The sequence below is a fragment of the Carica papaya genome, chromosome 2 (genome assembly GCF_054855325.1).
Source record: "Carica papaya isolate Zhongbai chromosome 2, ASM5485532v1, whole genome shotgun sequence".
Taxonomy (NCBI): domain Eukaryota; kingdom Viridiplantae; phylum Streptophyta; class Magnoliopsida; order Brassicales; family Caricaceae; genus Carica; species Carica papaya.
Window position 1 is genome coordinate 813,139 of NC_142310.1, and position 18,173 is coordinate 831,311.

At 34.8% G+C, this 18,173-nt stretch overlaps 3 protein-coding genes across 7 annotated transcripts; all 3 read left to right on the plus strand.

Annotated features, from left to right (window-relative positions):
• The first annotated feature begins 7,910 nt into the window (after nucleotides 1–7,910).
• On the plus strand, nucleotides 7,911–9,601 carry LOC110814558 (lysM domain receptor-like kinase 3). Its single transcript, XM_022042052.2, has one exon. The coding sequence runs from the start codon at nucleotides 8,221–8,223 to the stop codon at nucleotides 9,430–9,432; it is 1,212 nt and encodes a 403-aa protein (XP_021897744.2). The 5' UTR covers nucleotides 7,911–8,220; the 3' UTR covers nucleotides 9,433–9,601.
• A 195-nt stretch (nucleotides 9,602–9,796) lies between these two features.
• On the plus strand, nucleotides 9,797–12,846 carry ZR3 (Zim17-type zinc finger protein). 2 transcript variants are annotated; one of them, XM_022042020.2, is made up of 2 exons: nucleotides 9,797–10,241; nucleotides 12,166–12,846. In XM_022042020.2, exons 1-2 carry the CDS (start codon nucleotides 10,163–10,165, stop codon nucleotides 12,684–12,686), a joined length of 600 nt encoding a protein of 199 aa, XP_021897712.2. In that variant the 5' UTR covers nucleotides 9,797–10,162; the 3' UTR covers nucleotides 12,687–12,846. The 2 variants fall into 2 exon arrangements, with proteins under 2 accessions (XP_021897712.2, XP_021897713.2); XM_022042021.2 differs by having other exon boundaries at nucleotides 9,901–10,241; nucleotides 12,169–12,846.
• A 559-nt stretch (nucleotides 12,847–13,405) lies between these two features.
• Nucleotides 13,406–18,169, plus strand: LOC110814559 (ATPase GET3B-like). 4 transcript variants are annotated; one of them, XM_088212448.1, is made up of 12 exons: nucleotides 13,406–13,663; nucleotides 14,042–14,253; nucleotides 14,361–14,423; nucleotides 14,563–14,673; nucleotides 15,026–15,100; nucleotides 15,181–15,249; nucleotides 15,327–15,392; nucleotides 16,557–16,631; nucleotides 16,720–16,818; nucleotides 16,980–17,114; nucleotides 17,298–17,451; nucleotides 17,722–18,169. In XM_088212448.1, exons 1-11 carry the CDS (start codon nucleotides 13,468–13,470, stop codon nucleotides 17,433–17,435), a joined length of 1,239 nt encoding a protein of 412 aa, XP_088068574.1. In that variant the 5' UTR covers nucleotides 13,406–13,467; the 3' UTR covers nucleotides 17,436–17,451; nucleotides 17,722–18,169. The 4 variants fall into 4 exon arrangements, with proteins under 4 accessions (XP_088068574.1, XP_088068572.1, XP_088068570.1 ...); XM_088212446.1 differs by having other exon boundaries at nucleotides 17,792–18,169; XM_088212444.1 differs by having other exon boundaries at nucleotides 17,827–18,169.
• Nucleotides 18,170–18,173: the final 4 nt, after the last annotated feature.

Sequence of the window (18,173 nt, forward strand, 5' to 3'; positions counted from 1 at the left end):
CCGAGGGCCCTAGGGTTGTTTTCTGACAAGGACCAATGCGAGTGTGGCCGAATTCGGCCGAAAACGGTCGAAAACAGTCAACCCGAGGCGACTCGCCGCCGCCAGCGACGGCGCCGTCGCCGGAGCACGGCGGAGCCGCCGTGCCGGAGTTGCGATTTGGTCCGAAAGGGGCCCTGGGCCTAATTTGGATTTTTTTTGGAACACGTGCAGGTACTGTTAGTGTGTTTCAGTTCCCCGGGAAAAATTTAGGGAAAATTAGGGACGGCCTGCAGGCGCACTGTGAATCGTATTCGGATCTCGAAAAGAAGTAAGGACCCCTCACCCTATCTCCTATCACGGTATTAAAGTTCAAAATGATAAAACGGTATTTCTTGAATTAACGCATGTGTGAAATTGCTTAAGGTTGCTAATGGAGCCCGAGTCTAGTGTGATTGATGATTTACTGTTATTTGGCCTGTTTTACAGCTTTAAATGCATTATGGGGTTTGATGTGTTCATTTTATAGTTTCGAATGCATATATTACTGTTTTATTAATTATGGGTTGAATGACTGAAGAACTGATACTGTATGTTGTCTGTTCGGCATGAATTACGATTTGCTTGTTTAAATGTGAATTGATGATGCTTATTGAGGAAAAAGGGAAATGAAACATTGTATAGACTGATAATTGTATGATGGGGTCAGCCTGACTAGATATCCTGGGAGATGGTGGACGGACCGGGTCCGTAGGGAACCCTACCGGGATTGTGGTCTCACATGCCGGACGGGGTATGGAGATCTTATGGTTTTGGCGCCCATACCGGACGGGGTATGGGGACGGCCCGTTTCACCCTCATACCGGACGGGGTATTGAGGTTTATGGTTTTGGCGCCCATACCGGACGGGGTATGGGGACGGCCCGTTTCACCCTCATACCGGACGGGGTATTGAGGTTTATGGTTTTGGCGCCCATACCGGACGGGGTATGGGGACGGTCCTGGAAACTGATTATGAATGTTAAAGGTTAACGGGTAGCGGAACCCCTATGGACCCCCACGGATACTAGTAGGCTGGTAAATGAGAAAAAGATATGTTGTACAATGATTGAATTACAAGAGGCGTGATAAGTGTTATGTTTTACAGCTTAGATTATTCAATGATTATGATGATGTTATTGTTTTTCTCATATTGTTTTCATAAATTCCACCAAGGTAAGTGGATGGTAAAGGTTTTCATGTTAATAAACGAGTTTATTGTAAATTATGCTCCATTGGTCTTTTTGTGTTTTTCTACCCACCTTTACCTCCGTGACGGTGAGATATCGTGATGTTCTTACTGGGCTAGTGTAGCTCACTCCTTATTTAACCATTTCAGATCAGGAAGACATGGTTCCCGAGCCCGTTCCGCAGGAGGACGACGAAGGGGATACCTAGAGACTCTGTAGTCATACTCATAGTTTTATCTTCGAGTTTCTCTCTTAGTTAGTTTAATCTTTTACATTTTAAGTACGTTTCTGGTTTTTCGTGTAAGGGATGTTAACTGAAATTTTGATCTCGCTTCCGCATTTGATATATTTAAATACTCATTTCATTTTAATATTTCCGGGGCCGTTACACTATTCTCCATTATAGAACTGAAGTTTAAATAAATAATAATGTGATATTTTGTACGATTTTAGTCAACATGCATAATTAATTACGGGCTGCTAATGGAGCCGGAACTGAAATTATCTACTGTTATTTGTTGATTGATTTTACAGTTTATATGCATAATGGTATCTGATTTATTTTATGGTCTCGAATGCATGTATGTTTAATTTATGTATTTACTGCTAAATTGAAAAAAAAAATGTTAAACGGTAAGAAATTTGTGTGATTTAAATGAATAGATGAAACGATAGCTTTACTGGATATCTTTGGGAGATGGTGGATGGACCGAGTACATAGGAAACCCTACCATAGACGTTGTCTCATACCGGACGGGGTATGGAGACCTGATAATTTGGTACTCATACCGAACGGGGTATGGGGACGGCTCGCTTCACCCTCATACCGGACGGGGTATTGAGGTTTAATGATTTGGCGCTCATACATGATGGGGTATGGGGACGATCTTGTAATTGAGATTGTTAAAGGAAATAGTTCACATATAGCGGGAACATTCCTATGAACTCCTATGGATACTAGTAGACTGGTTAAAAGAGAAACAATTATGGTTGGTTTATTGTTAATGGATATGGATTTATAATACATTCTATGTTGCTGATTGTTCATGAAATTATGATCTGTATAGTGTTATTGTTTTTATAGATTATTTTCATAAATTCAACTATGGTAAGTGAACGATAAATAATTTTATGATTGATAAATGAATTAACTAAATTTAATGCTCCATTAGTGATTTTCGATTTTATACCAACTTTTGCTTCTGTGCCGGTGATATAGTGTAATACTGAGCTAGTGTAGCTCATCTTTTATTTAATCATTTCAAATCAAGAGGACCAGGTTCAAGAGCCCGATCCGCAAAAAGATTGCAAGTATATACTAGATATTTTTTTATTTTTCATTTGTTTCCTTATTTCTTATGTTTCTTTTAAAGAATTAATTCAGTAATACTATTCAGTACTTTTAAGTTATTGTGTAAGGAATGTAAACCTTAATCTTTTATTTCGCTTCCGCACTTAAGTTATCATATATTTGCTTTTGGATTTCTGGAATCGTTACATAAAGACTTTGAATTATGTTATCATATGAAATCTTAAAAGGATTTTTGCAATAAAAGACTAATACAGGACATTGATTAAGTATATAAGTTGTCATATAAATTGCTTTAGCCCATAAAGAGTTGGAAAGACCTTTTGCTTTGAACATGTCCATAGCCATCTCAACAAGATGAAAGTCTACATTAAGCAAGACATATCCATATTTACCAACTTAAATGAGTCATCAAGTTTTCCATATCTTCTCTTTGAGAATATGGTTTAGTGTTGCCTCTAAAAATATATAACATATCAAATATTCATATCCACCCAATCATGCTCATATAAAATTCTTAAGTTTGAGAAGTTCAAGTTCTTATACTTTGGCATAATTAATTTTTATAATATAACGAAACCTTTCAATACATTTGATGATAAAACGATAAATAAAAAAAAAAACGATTTTCAAATATAAAAACCTGAAACATCATTTTTTTTTTAATTTTTTTCAAAGAAATAAAGAACGAAAAAATCTTTGAAAAAAAGAAGAATAGCATTCTCTTACTTTTTTTTACACTCAATAGATTTGAATCAAAATCTAATAAATAAAAAACACCATTAAATATTATAAATTCTCACGTATTTATCTTTACTGTTTGTTATTGACTCTACAAATAATACAGTCATTCATTCTGATCTTAGAATTTATTCACTAAAATAAGATAATAAGTTATTTCAAACTTTTTTTTTTGTTTTATTCTTGAAATCATTTGATATAAACTTTGCGAATAGTTCAACTGTCAGTAATTCATTATAACTTTAGAATTTAGCCTTAGAATTTATTCAACCTAAGCAAGATGGGAAATAAACGTCAACTTTATTGTCTTATAATTGTTGCAAAATACTATTTTGAATAACAAACACTAATCTTAAAGAATTCAAGAATTAAACTATCGACACAATCTTCATCTTTCTCTTCAAAAAGACTTGACATTTCCATTTTTTTTTTTCGCTTACGAAATCTTTGAACATACCTAATGTTTCTTACACCAATAACATTAGGTGGACTTCACATTTTTTGTCAACTATATTATAGTGCATATTCCTCTCTTCAAAACATGAACTAGCATTAGTACCTCTCTCTAGAGAGAAGAATAAGTTGAATGACTTTGTTTAGTGCTTGTAATTTAATATTTGTTGTTTGATCTACCTTTATTATTATACTAAATCAAATCCTTTCTCAATTCTAGCATGCATGATATAAATACAAAGAGATATATATATATCTGTGTGTGTGTGTATATATATATATATATGTATATATATGTATGTAAGAGAATGCTGCTGCATTTTTTACAATTTCATCAACATGCCAACTTCAAGAGAGCTGGTTTTTTTTTGCTCGAATTAAGTAATTAATTAAATTGTTTCATAGTTTACTTATATATTCAACTACATAATATTATCCGAGGAATTTTAAGATTCTAGTTCATGTGCTCCTTAATCACACATTATAAACAAATCTTTGTATGGACATCCTTGTTTGCGGGTGGCTGCTTACAGATACAAAAATATATACATTCAGATCATACGTATATCTACCTATATATTTGTGTTGGATATGGGGTGTGTGTGTGTGTGTGTGTATATATATACATATTGTGTATATTTAGTAACAAAATATGACGATTACTCCTAACAATTTTTAATTAAAGGGAATGGATTCTAAGGAAAAAAAAAAAAAATCAAGGAATGGAACATTGTAATCATGAAAGTGGACAATATTTTATTGTGTACATATATTGTATATAAATATGTATATATCTAATTTAAAAAAAAAAAAGTAAAAGATTTAGCCGAGAAATTTTAATTCGTTCTAACTACTCTGATTAAAAAAAATAATTATTACGAAATATTCAGTTTGTTTAGAATAATAATATATTCAATAAAATTTAATTCAATTTAATTACTGTAATCTTACTAATATATTATAAAATTAATTTTTTAATTTTATTTAATCAAATATTATAAGTCGACCAACGACTAATATATAATACATTTACAAAGTAGTTAGCTCAATCATTTCAGTAAATTTAAACTTATAATTTTCAAATATAACACAAGAGTTTTAATCACTCTATCATTGTATTGTTGATCATATATACATATATATTAATTCGAATTAACCAAACATTATAAATTAATCATCGTTAAAATATAATACACTTATAAAATAGCAAAATCTACCCATTCGGCGAGTTTAGAACTCATATTTTTTAATAAAATATAAATATTTTAAGTAATGACAATATTATTGGTCATGTATTTTTTTAACTCAATATGTAACGACCCCAGAAATCCAAAAGAAAATATATAATAATTTAAGTACGGAAGCGAAATAAAATGTTAAAGTTTACATCTCTTACACAATAACTTAAAAGTACTAAACAAACATCACAGAATGAATTCTCTGAAAAAAAAACACGAGAGATGAGAAAAGTAAAAGAAAATATAAAGTATCTAGTATCTACTCGCAATCTTCTTGCGGATCGGACTCGGGAACCAGGTCCTTTTAATCCGAAATAGTTAAATAAAGGATGAGCTACACTAACCCAGTAAGGACATCACACTATATCACGGGCACCGAAACAAATATTGGTAGAAAATCAAAACAACCAATAGAGCACTAAATTTAAACCAATACATTTATTAAAAATAAAATCATTTACCATTCACTTACCATCGGAGAATGTATGAAAATAAATTATAGAAACAATAATATTGTACATATCATAATTTCATGCACGATCAGCAACATAGAGCATATCATAAATTCACATTTATTAACAATAAACTAAATCATAACTGTTTCTCGTTTCACCAGCCTACTAGTATCCATGAGGATCCATAGGGGTGTCCCTGCTACACGTGAATCCTTTTCTTTAACAATCTTAATTACAGAGCCGTCTAGTATGGGCACCAAATGACCAAGTCTCCATACCCTGTTCGGTATGAGACGACGTTCACGGTAGGGTTCTCTGTGAACCCGGTCCGTCCGCCATCTTCCAAGATATCTAGTGAGACTGTAATCTTATCTGTTTATTAGATCACAACCCTTTCCTGTTTTTCCCTAGTCTCCGTTACCAAATCAAACATAATCACATAAACAAATAAATATACATCCGGTAATGCAATCATATCTTAAATTCTAAAATCAAACAGTGGTCAGATAAGACAGTAATACATGTATTTAAACCACAAAATATATAAACCAGATATCATCATACTTTTACACTGTAAAATAAATCAACAGAAATTAATGTCCAATTTGGGCTCCATTAGCAATTTGTAATTAATTATGCACATTTATTTAATTTGTACGAAAGCCCGTATTATTATTTATTCAAACTTCAAATCTATGATAGGAAATAGGGTGAGAGATCCTTACTTGATTTGACGCAGAAAAGCTAAATAGTTTACTACGCCTACGGGCGGTCCCTGGGTTCTCCGAATTTTTCCTTAGGAAGTGAAACGCGCTTACGGTACCTATAAATATCTCAAATAAACTCAAAAATCAGTCTCAAAGCCTACTCGGCCAATTTTAAAAATCCAGCACGGAAGCTCTGCCGTGCTCCGGCGACGGCAGTTCACCTCGGGTCGATCATTTTTAGCCGAATTCAATCAATTTTATATCGATTCTTATTGGCACACACGCTAAAGAACCTCGGTGGACCGAAAAAATACGAAAAACTGAAACTCACCGGCGGCGGAGCTCCCCGGTACGGTGACTCCTCTAGATCACGTTGCAGTTGGGTGTTTCGCTTCGGTCAACCTATAGAGAGGAAAACGGTGATCATAATAGTAGAAAAATTACACGAAATGGGAATCGAGAAGGGCCTCATCGGAGGCAGTTTGTGAAATTTTCATCGAAGTCTGGCGTGCTGGTTCTTTCACTCCGATTTGGCCATGGGTGGGTTTAAAATTGAATTTCATACAAAAGTTGAAATTTTTACCTTTTTTGGCAGTCGAAAAAGGCTCTGGTGCAGCAGCGATCGGCTCCCCAGCAGCTGGATTGTCTTCTTCGGCAAGGGGTTCTGGTAGCTAAGGTTAGGGTTTGGGTACGAATGGAGTTATTTATACTCATCCACTTTTGATCTGGGCCGTCCATCACTTTTGATATGGACCGTTCGATCGCAATTAAATAGAGAGTGAATCTGCATCGTCCGTGCGCGATTCAATCTGGACCGTTCATGTGTGATTCAATCTGGGTCATCCGTGCACGCGAGAACAGACCTCAGCCCTTCGATCGCGCGCACGCGGATCGCCCATATGGCTCCCCTCCTGCGTGGCCTCCCACGCATCTAATAGTTTTTTATATATTTTTATACAGATAAATAGTATTTATATTATATTTTAAATAATTATGAAGATTATATTTCGTCAGCACACATCTAAATTTTCATACATTTTTCCTTAAATTGTTTTCAATTTAATTTTTAATAAATTTTTATCCTTTTTTTTCATTAAATTAAATAAATAAATAATTATATATATATAAATAAAAATAAAAATAAAAATAATGTCGGGTGTTACACAATATATAATATATTATATTATATTGTAGTAAAAGATTGCAATATGTAGCATATGCTTCATTTGAGAGAGGCAGTGGGCCCCACTTGTCCCTCCCTGATCTTAGTCAATTGTTATATTACACCTGAACCCCGCTGTAATATTCATTTTTTTTTTTTTCAGGACAAATCTTATTTCTAATTCTAAGGGGCACCCCACTTGTTCTTTTTCTTATTTTTTAATTAAAAAACTTAAATTAATTATCCAATTTAATTAATAAAATAATATTTAATTTAATCATTATAATTTCATTAATGTATTAATAAAATAAATTTCAATTTCATTAAATTAAAAATTATGAGTAATAAATTATATATTATCACTAAAATTTAAATTCATAATTTATAAAAATTTATAAATAAAATAATTTATAATATAAGAAACTATACATTTCAAGAAAAATTTTATATAATTTCTTAAATTTTTATTATTTTACATAAAATTAATTTATATAATATTTTATTTTTTATTTGTTTAAATTTTTTGTTAAAATTTAACATATAATAGTTTTTTATATATTTTTATACAGATAAATAGTATTTATATTATATTTTAAATAATTATGAAGATTATATTTCGTCAGCACACAGCTAAGAATCAGTTTAAATTATACATAAGAAAAATCTATGGGAAACATAGAATCGTGTTATTTATTACAAGTCAAATGTTTAAAGTATTCATCGTCTTCAACCGTTGAACATCTGCACTCCTATTTAAGTATCAGATCATCAGACAGAGACGAACCAACTAAACTTCCGGAATTCCATTTTGTTTTCTACAGAAAAAAACAAAAGCAGTCTTGTAATGCTCCTCTGTTACCTTCAACACAACTCAGTCCCTGAAGAAGCGACTGCAGTTTCGTCTCTGAAAACCCATCAAAACCTGCAAAACCCTAATATTTCACATCTCCATGTGCAGGTCAAAGAAGACCACGAGTGTGATCGAGCCATCGCACAGAAGCAAAGCCTATAAATCATCACCAACTTCAACCTTGTTCACTCGGTCAAGCAATTCCACAAGCACCACAATAACCAGCTCCAGCTACGGTATCTCCACATCGAATTCATCGGTGTTGTCACTCAAATCCCCCCTGTCGGTCCTGCCGGAAAACCCACATATCTACGAGTTCTCCGAGATTCGTACGGCTACAAACAACTTCTTAGCTAAACCCTTTTCATCTTCATCCTCCTCGTCAACCTCCTGGCGGTGCAATCTCCGGGGCAAAGACGTCGTCGTTTTTCAGCGGAAGATGCGCCGGATAATAAACACGTCGGAGCTCTCTCATCGGCTCTCGGTCATTTCCCGGAGCCACCATAGCAGTCTCGTCAAATTACTGGGTGCTACACTTTCATCGAATTACGTCTTCCTCGTGTACGAGTACGTGCCGGGAGCGAACCTCGTGACTTGCTTGCGGAATCCCAGGAACCCAGATTTCACAGTGCTTTCCCGGTGGGTATTGCGAGCCCAAATCGCGGCGGATTTCGCGCATGGTCTGGAGTATATCCACCATTGCTCGGGTCTGGACTCGACTTTCGTCCATAACCATATACAGAGCACGAGCATAATCGTCACCGAAGATCCTCTCAGGGTCAGAATCTGCCATTTCGGCACGGCGGAGCTCTGCGAAGCCAGAGACGTCACCGACCGTCCCATTCTGTCGAAGTCGAAAAGCAACGGACTGAAGATAGAGGGGACGAAGGGGTACATGGCGCCGGAGTTGAAGGTGACGGGGGTGTCAACGCAGAAGTCCGACGTGTATGCTTTTGGGGTTGTGCTGTTGGAGTTGATTTCGGGGAAAGAGGCGTTGAAGTACGTCTGTGATGAGAGTGCGGCCGGTGGGTATAGGAGTGCGAACATCATAGACAGTGCGCGAGAGGTGGTGGGTGGAGGTGGCGTCGGGTTGAGAAGGTGGGTTGATAGGAGACTGAAGGATTCGTACCCGGTGGAGGTGGCGGAGAAGATGGTGTTGGTGGGGCTGGAGTGCGTGAAGCAGGATCCGGAGGAGAGACCTGATATGGGTCGAGTTGCCGGGTTGATGTCAAAATTGTATCTTGAATCAATGGAGTGGGAACAGAAGATAGTCTTGCCCGTTGAGTTCTCTGTGTCAATGGCACCCAGATGATCATCATCATGGTGATGGTGAACGGTGCAAAAGTTGGCGCCGTAGGTTCTGAATTCTTCTTTCTTTTTTGTCTAATTGGGTGATTTTGGTGGAGCAATTTGTAGAATTGATCTTCTTCTCTTGATTCTTTGGTCAAAAAAATAAAAAAACTTATCAACAAATTGGTAAATCAGCATACAATTTACATTGACAGTGATAGTTAAATTACATACATTGTATTTGTCCACCTTAACATGCTCTTATTGTGTGATCTTTATAATGTCTTATATATATATATATATATATACATATAACACACTGCCTATCACAGTCCTGACTAATTCTAGCATAAAGGGTCAATGATAGGTTATAGTTCTCATTTGAAGACAACTTAGAAGTTTCCTTATACTGTGCTTTCCAAACAATTCTTCTCAAAATCTTAAAAGATTATTTGAATTTCATTCTAATCAAGAATTTTCGTAATTCTCGAAGAGACTAAGAACATAGAGTTTTAATTATTTTTATTTCTTTTGATCGTCATTTTCGTTGTTAAATAATATTTTAAGGTTTAAACCTCTTAAATACTCCATTTATATACAATTAATAACTAATCCACTAATAATTATAATTATTTTTGTATTATTACAAAAAAAAAAATCTTCTTCAAGGAAAGTAAGAGGCCTTTGACTCGTGACTCATTCTTTGTTCGATCTCGAGTCCCTAACATACTGCGACTCTGAAGCTTCGCCTCATGGCGGCGAGGACGGTGCAGCTCCGGCGACTCTTTTCTCTTCTTGCCCGTAATCAGCCGAGGCCCTCTCTTCTCAAAGGTGAGCTCCCTTCTCTCAAGCACGTACATGTATATAATTATGTGGTTACTGGGTTTCTAAACAACTTATTTTCTTTAATCGTTATAAGACAGGGTCTTCGTTGATGTGAGTACTAATTTTTCTTGATTACTCTTCGTTGTAAACCGCCCTTTCTCTTCCTATCAGTTCGAAAAGTTAATTTCTTGCTGTCTTTTGTCAATTGTGAAGTATGTAGTCTTTGGCGTACATGACTGGGATTCTTTGAAGAAAATGAAGAGAGTTAATTCGACCGAAATCAAATCGATTGGGAAACTTGTTGTTTTTCTTATTAAGCCAAATACCTTTTGTGGGTTGCAAAAGAATTTGGAATTGCTTGCTGCTGGTAGGGTCCGTTATAAGAGATTAAACGTATATTCTAGGGTTCATTTCTTATTTCAAAAATTCTAGGGTTCATTTTTGTAAACATGCATTTCAAATTATGGGTTTGTTCTGTTATCCAGATTAAATTATTTGAGAACTTGTTTATGATATTTTAATGAAATGTTTTGTTTTAAAAGACGAATTTTATTCTGCCTTTTGTACTTCCATTTGAAATGGAAGAAGGAACTATGGCCCCCTTTTTTGATATTTCATTATTGGGAAACAAAGTTATGAAGGGGTTCACTTTTTTTTTCTCCTTTAAAAGCTCCTTTCTCTGTTTTTTTTTTTTTCTGCATCAGTGGCAAAACTGGTTATCAAAGTATAAATGTAAGATAACCTTTTCATGAATAAAGCTTAGAAAAGTTGTTGTGTTCATCTAAGCAGTAGGTTGGTTAGGGGAGAAATCAAATGTTTATGTAGAGAAGTACTTTTCGATGCTCTGCCAGTTTCCTACGTTTTCTTATTGTTTCAAACTTGGTATCGTTGCCATTGAATTCTTGGTTCGGTCTGAGAAGAAAGATAATGATTAACTCAAATAGGATTGCATGTTATGCCACCATCTCTAAGCTAATGATTTTTTGTTACTAACTTTTCTTATCTTAATCCTTAGTCATGTATTTTTGTGTTAAGTGCTTATGTCACGACCAGCAGATTTGAGGAATCACTCTCTCTTTTCTCGGTGGGTTATAGAAATTAGGCTGTGTGTATATTCTGATGGAATGATTAATGGAGAAAGGTTTCTGAATTATAGTGACTGAAAAGATAGGTTTAGTGGCTACTTTTACTACCAAAACACTTCCCTTTATTCGAAGCTTCTTAAGGTCCTTCTATCAATCTTTTAGGAGTAATAGATTTTATAGTTCCAGGTTCCACGGTTGGTTTTAATTAATTACGTAATGGTTTCCTTGTTAGGACTCAATCCAGCTAAGATGAGAGAGGGAAGATCTGAATATATTCAATTCAGATGTCGGTTTAGAAACATTGGGTTTTGAAAGAGTTTTGGATATCTTGCATGCATTTGAACTTCTGATGTTGGTTTAGAAGGCAAATTACCGGTTTCTTTTTCTCAATAATTATCTTTATCATTTATGTTTCTCATTGTGCGTGAACTGGAGACTTTACTGTAAAGCAATGAAACTCAGATGGGTGTGTAGAGGTTCAGAGCTAAAAAATCAAATATTGGAATTACCCTTTTCGTGATTGTTGAGCTGTGGCCTTCTTCTCAGTCTTTAGTGGGAAAACTTATGAATGGAAACTGAGCTGGTTGAAAATTTAAGAAGGCAGCCAATAAAAAAGCCATGAGAAATTATGAAAAGGGTACAATTTTCAAGGAACGCTAACTTTAGTTGATGCACTATGATAGACTTCCGCCCACTAAATTCTCTCCCTCCCTGCTTATATGTTCTGTTTCTCCTCGTTGTGTGGGTAACCATCTCTGAACTTAGTGTTTTCTGCTAATGTTTACCTCGATGTCTCTTCATTCATTTCGTGGTTTTACTCAATTTCCAAACTTAAATTGTTGCAGCAGATACATCTCCACAAGTTCTTCCTTCCGCAAATCCGTTCTTCAGCGGAGACTACTTGTACAGAAGGTGGATTCAGACACAAACAAAGCCAACTAGCCAGACAAATGAGGATTTGGAGGATCATGAAGCCGGCAGTCTGAAGCCTACTGGTGAGACCGCTAATAGCATATCACAAACAGACAGCTCCGAGCATAATGCTGTAAATCATAGAGTTCTATCGAAAATGAAAACATCCTCACGACATGATCTTTTAATGGTCTTTACTTGCAAGGTCTGTGATACAAGATCAATAAAATCAGCTTGTCGTGAATCATACGAGAAAGGTGTTGTGGTGGCGCGGTGTCCTGGATGTAATAATCTGCATCTAATCGCAGATCGTCTTGGATGGTTTGGTGAGCCAGGAAGCATCGAGGACTTCCTTGCTGCTCGAGGAGAGGAAGTAACAAAAGGTTCTTTGGAGACCTTAAACCTTACTCTTGAAGATTTAGCTGGAAAGAAAACCATGAAAGATTGCGATTGAAGTTGCCATCTAATTTTTTTTTTTTCTTTCTTCATATGTAAATGAAATAACAAATCTACCCTCATTTATATAGAACTAATTTAGGTCCTTCAATAGATTATGTTGGTTTTGTAATATGTTATGATTACTCTTATTAAAGAAATTTAATTGTTTTTAAATATATATATTTTTAATTTAAAATGAAATAAATTTATCAAAATTAAATTAAATTTAATCACAATAATTTTATTAATACATTAATGAATTAAATTTATATTTAAAATTATATTAAGTGAATAAAAATATTTTTAATGTAAAAATAATGAAATATTTATTATAAAAAATGATGATATTTTAAAAAATGCTATTGTAATTAATTATTGTGGTTTAAAGTATTAATAAATATTAAAATATTAAGAAACTTCACAATGGTAAAAGAAAATACAAAAAAATTAAATAGTGGTGTTAATTTTTTTTTTTTTTTACATAGTTTAATTTACTTTTAAAAATTCACTTTAATTTAATAATTTGATTATTTTATTTAATACGAACATTAATTTTATTATTTATTTGTTATTTACATTTATATTTAACTGTTTAAATTAACTTAAATAATTATTACCAAAAAATTTACTATAAAAAATCAAACCCGGTCTAGAGCGGGTAAAACCTATCGGCGGGGCATAAATCGGGTTACGGGTACGGATCGGATTTTAGCAACTCTATCTTTTCTACTCCGTTTACGATCAAAATCTGATGAATAACAATCGACAACCTCTGATACCATAAGACACCGAAGAAAATGGCGATGATTTCTTCTCCTCTACCCTCGACTTCCACTTCACCTTACCCCCACAAGTTCTGTACTTTGAGAAGAAATTCCATGGTGACGGTTGGTTTGCTCTCTTTCTATCATAAAATTCACACGCCAACCTCGCTCATCCCCGCCGCTCTCTCTCTTTCCATCAGACCAAAAAGGTCTAAGAACTCACTTCAAGGTGATTCCTTTGCTCGCAGGTTCCTTTTAAATCTCAAATTACTAGCTCTTTGATCGATGGGTTCTTTTGGGTTTTGATTGTTTTCTGATGATTTTTAGCGTAGTTTTCTGTTTTCCGAAAATCCTTTATTAAAGTAAGAGATTAACTTACCAGATAAAAAACAATACTTTGTCCTTGTTATAGTGCAACTCAATGGGCTAGTTTAGACCAATTGCTGAAAGTTTAAGTTTTTGAAGGCAATAGAAAGTTAGGAATTAATTTTGGTTTATTGCCATAAAAGCACATAATTCTGCCAATAGTTGTCTATTATGTATATTCTCCTGAAAAGAGCTTCAGCAAATCAGGGTTGACTAGTTCATATTCAATGTTCTATGGCAGTGAGATCAGTTGCTGCTCCAACTGAAAATGTTGCTGGGTTTGATGAGATGGTCTCCGAGACGCAGCGGAAGTATTACATGCTAGGTGGAAAGGGTGGTGTTGGAAAAACCAGTTGTGCTGCTTCACTTGCAGTAAAATTTGCGAACAATGGACACCCTACTCTTGTTGTTTCAACTGATCCAGCTCATTCCTTGAGTGACTCTTTTGCTCAGGTATGTCTTTAAGAGTTAAGATTATTTTGTTTGCTTTCAAATATCTGTTCAATTTGAAGTATTTAGTTCCGATATCCTTGTGTTTATTACTGTTTTTTCTTATCTAGGATTTGACAGGTGGGACACTTGTACCAGTTGAAGGACCTGATTCTCCATTATTCGCTCTTGAGGTATGTGAGAAAGCTTCCTAAATGGGTATCTGCTAATTTATTTGTGATTTTTCTTCTCTCTCAAGTATCCAGGAGATAAAATTATTTTTCTGCTATTGTACCTCATACTCAGTGAGTTAAATTTATAGTTCTACAACAGATAAACCCCGAGAAGGCTAGAGAAGAATTTCGCAGTGCAACAAAGTCAAGTGGCGGAACTGGGATAAAAGATTTCATGGATGGAATGGGTCTTGGTGTGCTGGTAGAACAGGTATATTTACATGATAAAATACTCCTTGCTTTTGTCAACCTTGCTGATAGTTAAGATACTAATATTTTGGATTACTTGCAGTTGCTTTAGAGTAACTTCACTTTTAGTTATTTAAGACTTAGTTCAGTCTGTATTCTGCTGTTTTCTAAATCTGATCTTTACCCAACTCCTAAGTTTTTGGGATATTCGTATGCCTATTGCAATTATATGATATGCCTCTTAAGATCGTATTTGGTGCCATGAAGATTTCCAAGTGTTATATCGATCCTTTGAAATTCTATCTTCATTTTATTGTCTTCTTTTCCCTCTTGATGCCTGCTTTAATTGACTGTGCATTCTTTGACTGATGAAGTTGGGAGAACTGAAACTGGGAGAATTGCTGGATACACCACCTCCTGGCTTAGATGAGGCTATTGCCATTTCTAAAGTATGTGATATCTTCCCTGCTTATATACTGGTTTTTTATTACATCTTTTCCTGCTTACTGATTGTAGAAACTTTTACTAGGTGATGCAATTTCTTGAATCCCCCGAATATGGCATATTTACTCGCATTGTTTTTGATACTGCACCCACTGTAAGTGAAAGCGCAACAATTCATATTCCCTTATTTTTAAGATCAAACTATTGAGCATGATATCTTGTCTTTTTTAGGGCCATACCCTGCGACTTCTATCATTGCCGGATTTTTTAGATGCATCCATAGGTAAAATTTTGAAGGTATGGAAGCAAACTTGAAGTACTGAAACCAATAGATCTCTTATTCTTCTCCTTTTTCCCTTCTCTCCTTTTTCTAATAGACCTAATGTTTCATATTGCTTTAAAACATCCGTTGATGGCTGAATTAAATGAGTTGTTTATGAGAGTGTGTTATTGAGAACGCAAGCTGCATGCAATATCTTGGAAGTTTTTAAGGGATAAACTGCATAACATTTTTCTTCACACAGTTCTAATATTCTTTTATGTGGTGAGGGAGGAAATCATATAGGTAGCAGATATCTGAAATACAAACACTTCTGTTATATGATTATTGGAATCAATATAATATGAGGATGTAGATTACAGTTCAATACATATGTTAACCCTACTCGTCACCGAAGACTGCCTCTGGCTCTGGAAACTTTTGCAAGTAAACAGTAAGGATTAGGTAGCACAATTTATTAACTTATCAGAACTTTGCTTGCATCTTATAGTTCAACTTATTTTCCGTTTTGACATAGGGTTAGGTCTGCACAAGTTGTCATCCATGTTCCATCCTCATACCTTTGTCTTTAGTAAAATTAATTGCAAAAATATTAATTTCAATGACACAAAGCCGTCGAGGAGGATTGCTATGCTTTTTACAAGAGGTTTGGTCCCAAAAAGGACCCAAATTACTGATAGACAAGTATGCAAGCTGCTGGTTATGACATTGCAAATTACAATCTCCCATCTGCGCTCTTCAGTTATCTATATCCTAGGAAAGGAAGAGGATAGGGAGAAAGTGAGAATGACGGAGAAAGGATTGATAAGATGTTGTAATCTGCTTAATTGAGACAGCTTTAACCCCTTAGGTAAAAGTCGAACACTATAATAAGTCCCATTTGATAAAGGGGAAGGACTATATTCCTGAAATTTTCAATTTTTGGTATTTTATCTAATCCCATTCAATAGAATCATAGCCTTTTTTGGCTCCATCTTTATGTTGCTTCCTTTTGAATTTCTTCTAATCAAATAAACACAAGAAGCACCATAGCTTCTTCCATTTTATGAATTTTAATAACTTTCAGTTTTGTCTTGAAAGTAGGTTATGGCTCAAAGAATAAGCATATTGTGCCAAGTCAATTCTAAGTGTGCTAACTGTTTTTTACTAAATTTTTTTTCCATTCATATTGGATTTTGCAGCTTAGACAGAAAATAGCTTCAGCCACCTCAGCCATAAAATCTGTTTTTGGGCAAGAAGAAACTCAGCAGAATGCTGTAAGCCTAGTATATCTGTAAGATTAATATTATGTTTTCTTTTCTGACAATAATTTACTAATCTTTTGGAGTTTTTCTTGTCATGAAGGCTGACAAATTAGAGCGATTAAGGGAGAGGATGGTAAAAGTGAGTGAACTTTTCCGTGACAAGGATTCAACAGAATTTGTCATTGTGACCATTCCCACGGTAATAATTATAAGTTAGATTCTGATAGTTTGTTGATCTTAATACACAGAGATAAGCAACGATATAAAACTAAAGCTTATTTACCAAGCCTTAGTTTTATTGGAGGTCATCTTATTTACTGCTTGGAATTTAAGTGCTCACGTTTCATCTATTTCTCAAAGGTGATGGCAGTCAGTGAGTCATCTAGGTTGCATGCCTCGTTGAAGAAGGAAAATGTTCCTGTCAAGAGGCTTATTGTTAATCAGATTCTTCCACCATCTGCCTCGGACTGCAAGTTTTGTGCAGTCAAGAGGAAGGTATTAATTTGTTCACTTTCATTTACAGATCACAAGATTTCCATAGAGTTACGAGCCTAACATAGACTAATTGATGCTTTTCCATCCGGGATAATTGAGAATAATTTTTCTGTGAACACGTCTTACAACAAAACATAAACAAATATAGCATTTTAGAATAACTTTATTATACTAAATATTCAGGACCAGATGCGCGCACTTGATATGATTCAGAGTGATTCAGAACTTTCCAGTTTGACGCTAATCCAGGCACCCTTGGTCGATATGGAGATTAGAGGTGTTCCAGCTCTTAGATTTATGGGCGATATTGTGTGGAAGTGAAATGAAAAGATGACAGGTAACCTTTTCTGACACTCTTGTCGGTTTTCTTGACTTATAAAACTATATTGGATCGTTTTATACCAAGTTTTAGACTCAGAAAAAATTGGTTCAATTCAAATATTTAAACTAGTATTAGAGCTAGAGTTTTACTACAAAGTACGAGAACTTGTAAATATATACATATATAAATAATATTCTGACTTCCCATTCCTATTTGTTTAAACTTTTAGAAAAATTGGTTGGACTCTATTAATTAATAGTCTCCACTATGTGCTTTGTAATCAAGGTATCTTGGAGTTTCTTCATGAAGACTGTTAAAATACTTGTATCTTTTATGGCAATTGTTTATCGTTCAGAATCACAGAAAATAATACTGGCCACAACTTACCAGATCATATGTGCCTCTTCCGACTTGGTAGGTTCGAGTTATGACCGACCCGGCTTTGTTTGAGCATCATGAAGCTAAGTGTTGTGAAAGAAGAATAACTTTGGGTCCTAGATGCCAGAAAGAAACCCATCTGATCTATCAGTGAAGAGCATGGAGATTTGGTTGAAGCCCTTGTGAATATTCAGTTTTGAAGGTTGAAGCTGTCCTGTCTAATGAGTTTCACTTGTTTTTCATCTGTTGTAGGCTTCTTCTGCTTCTTTATATATCTATATAACGGGGGTATATTCATGATCATGGAAATCAGCAGAAAGTTCTGGGAATGAAAATGGTATTCCAGTTATATATATATC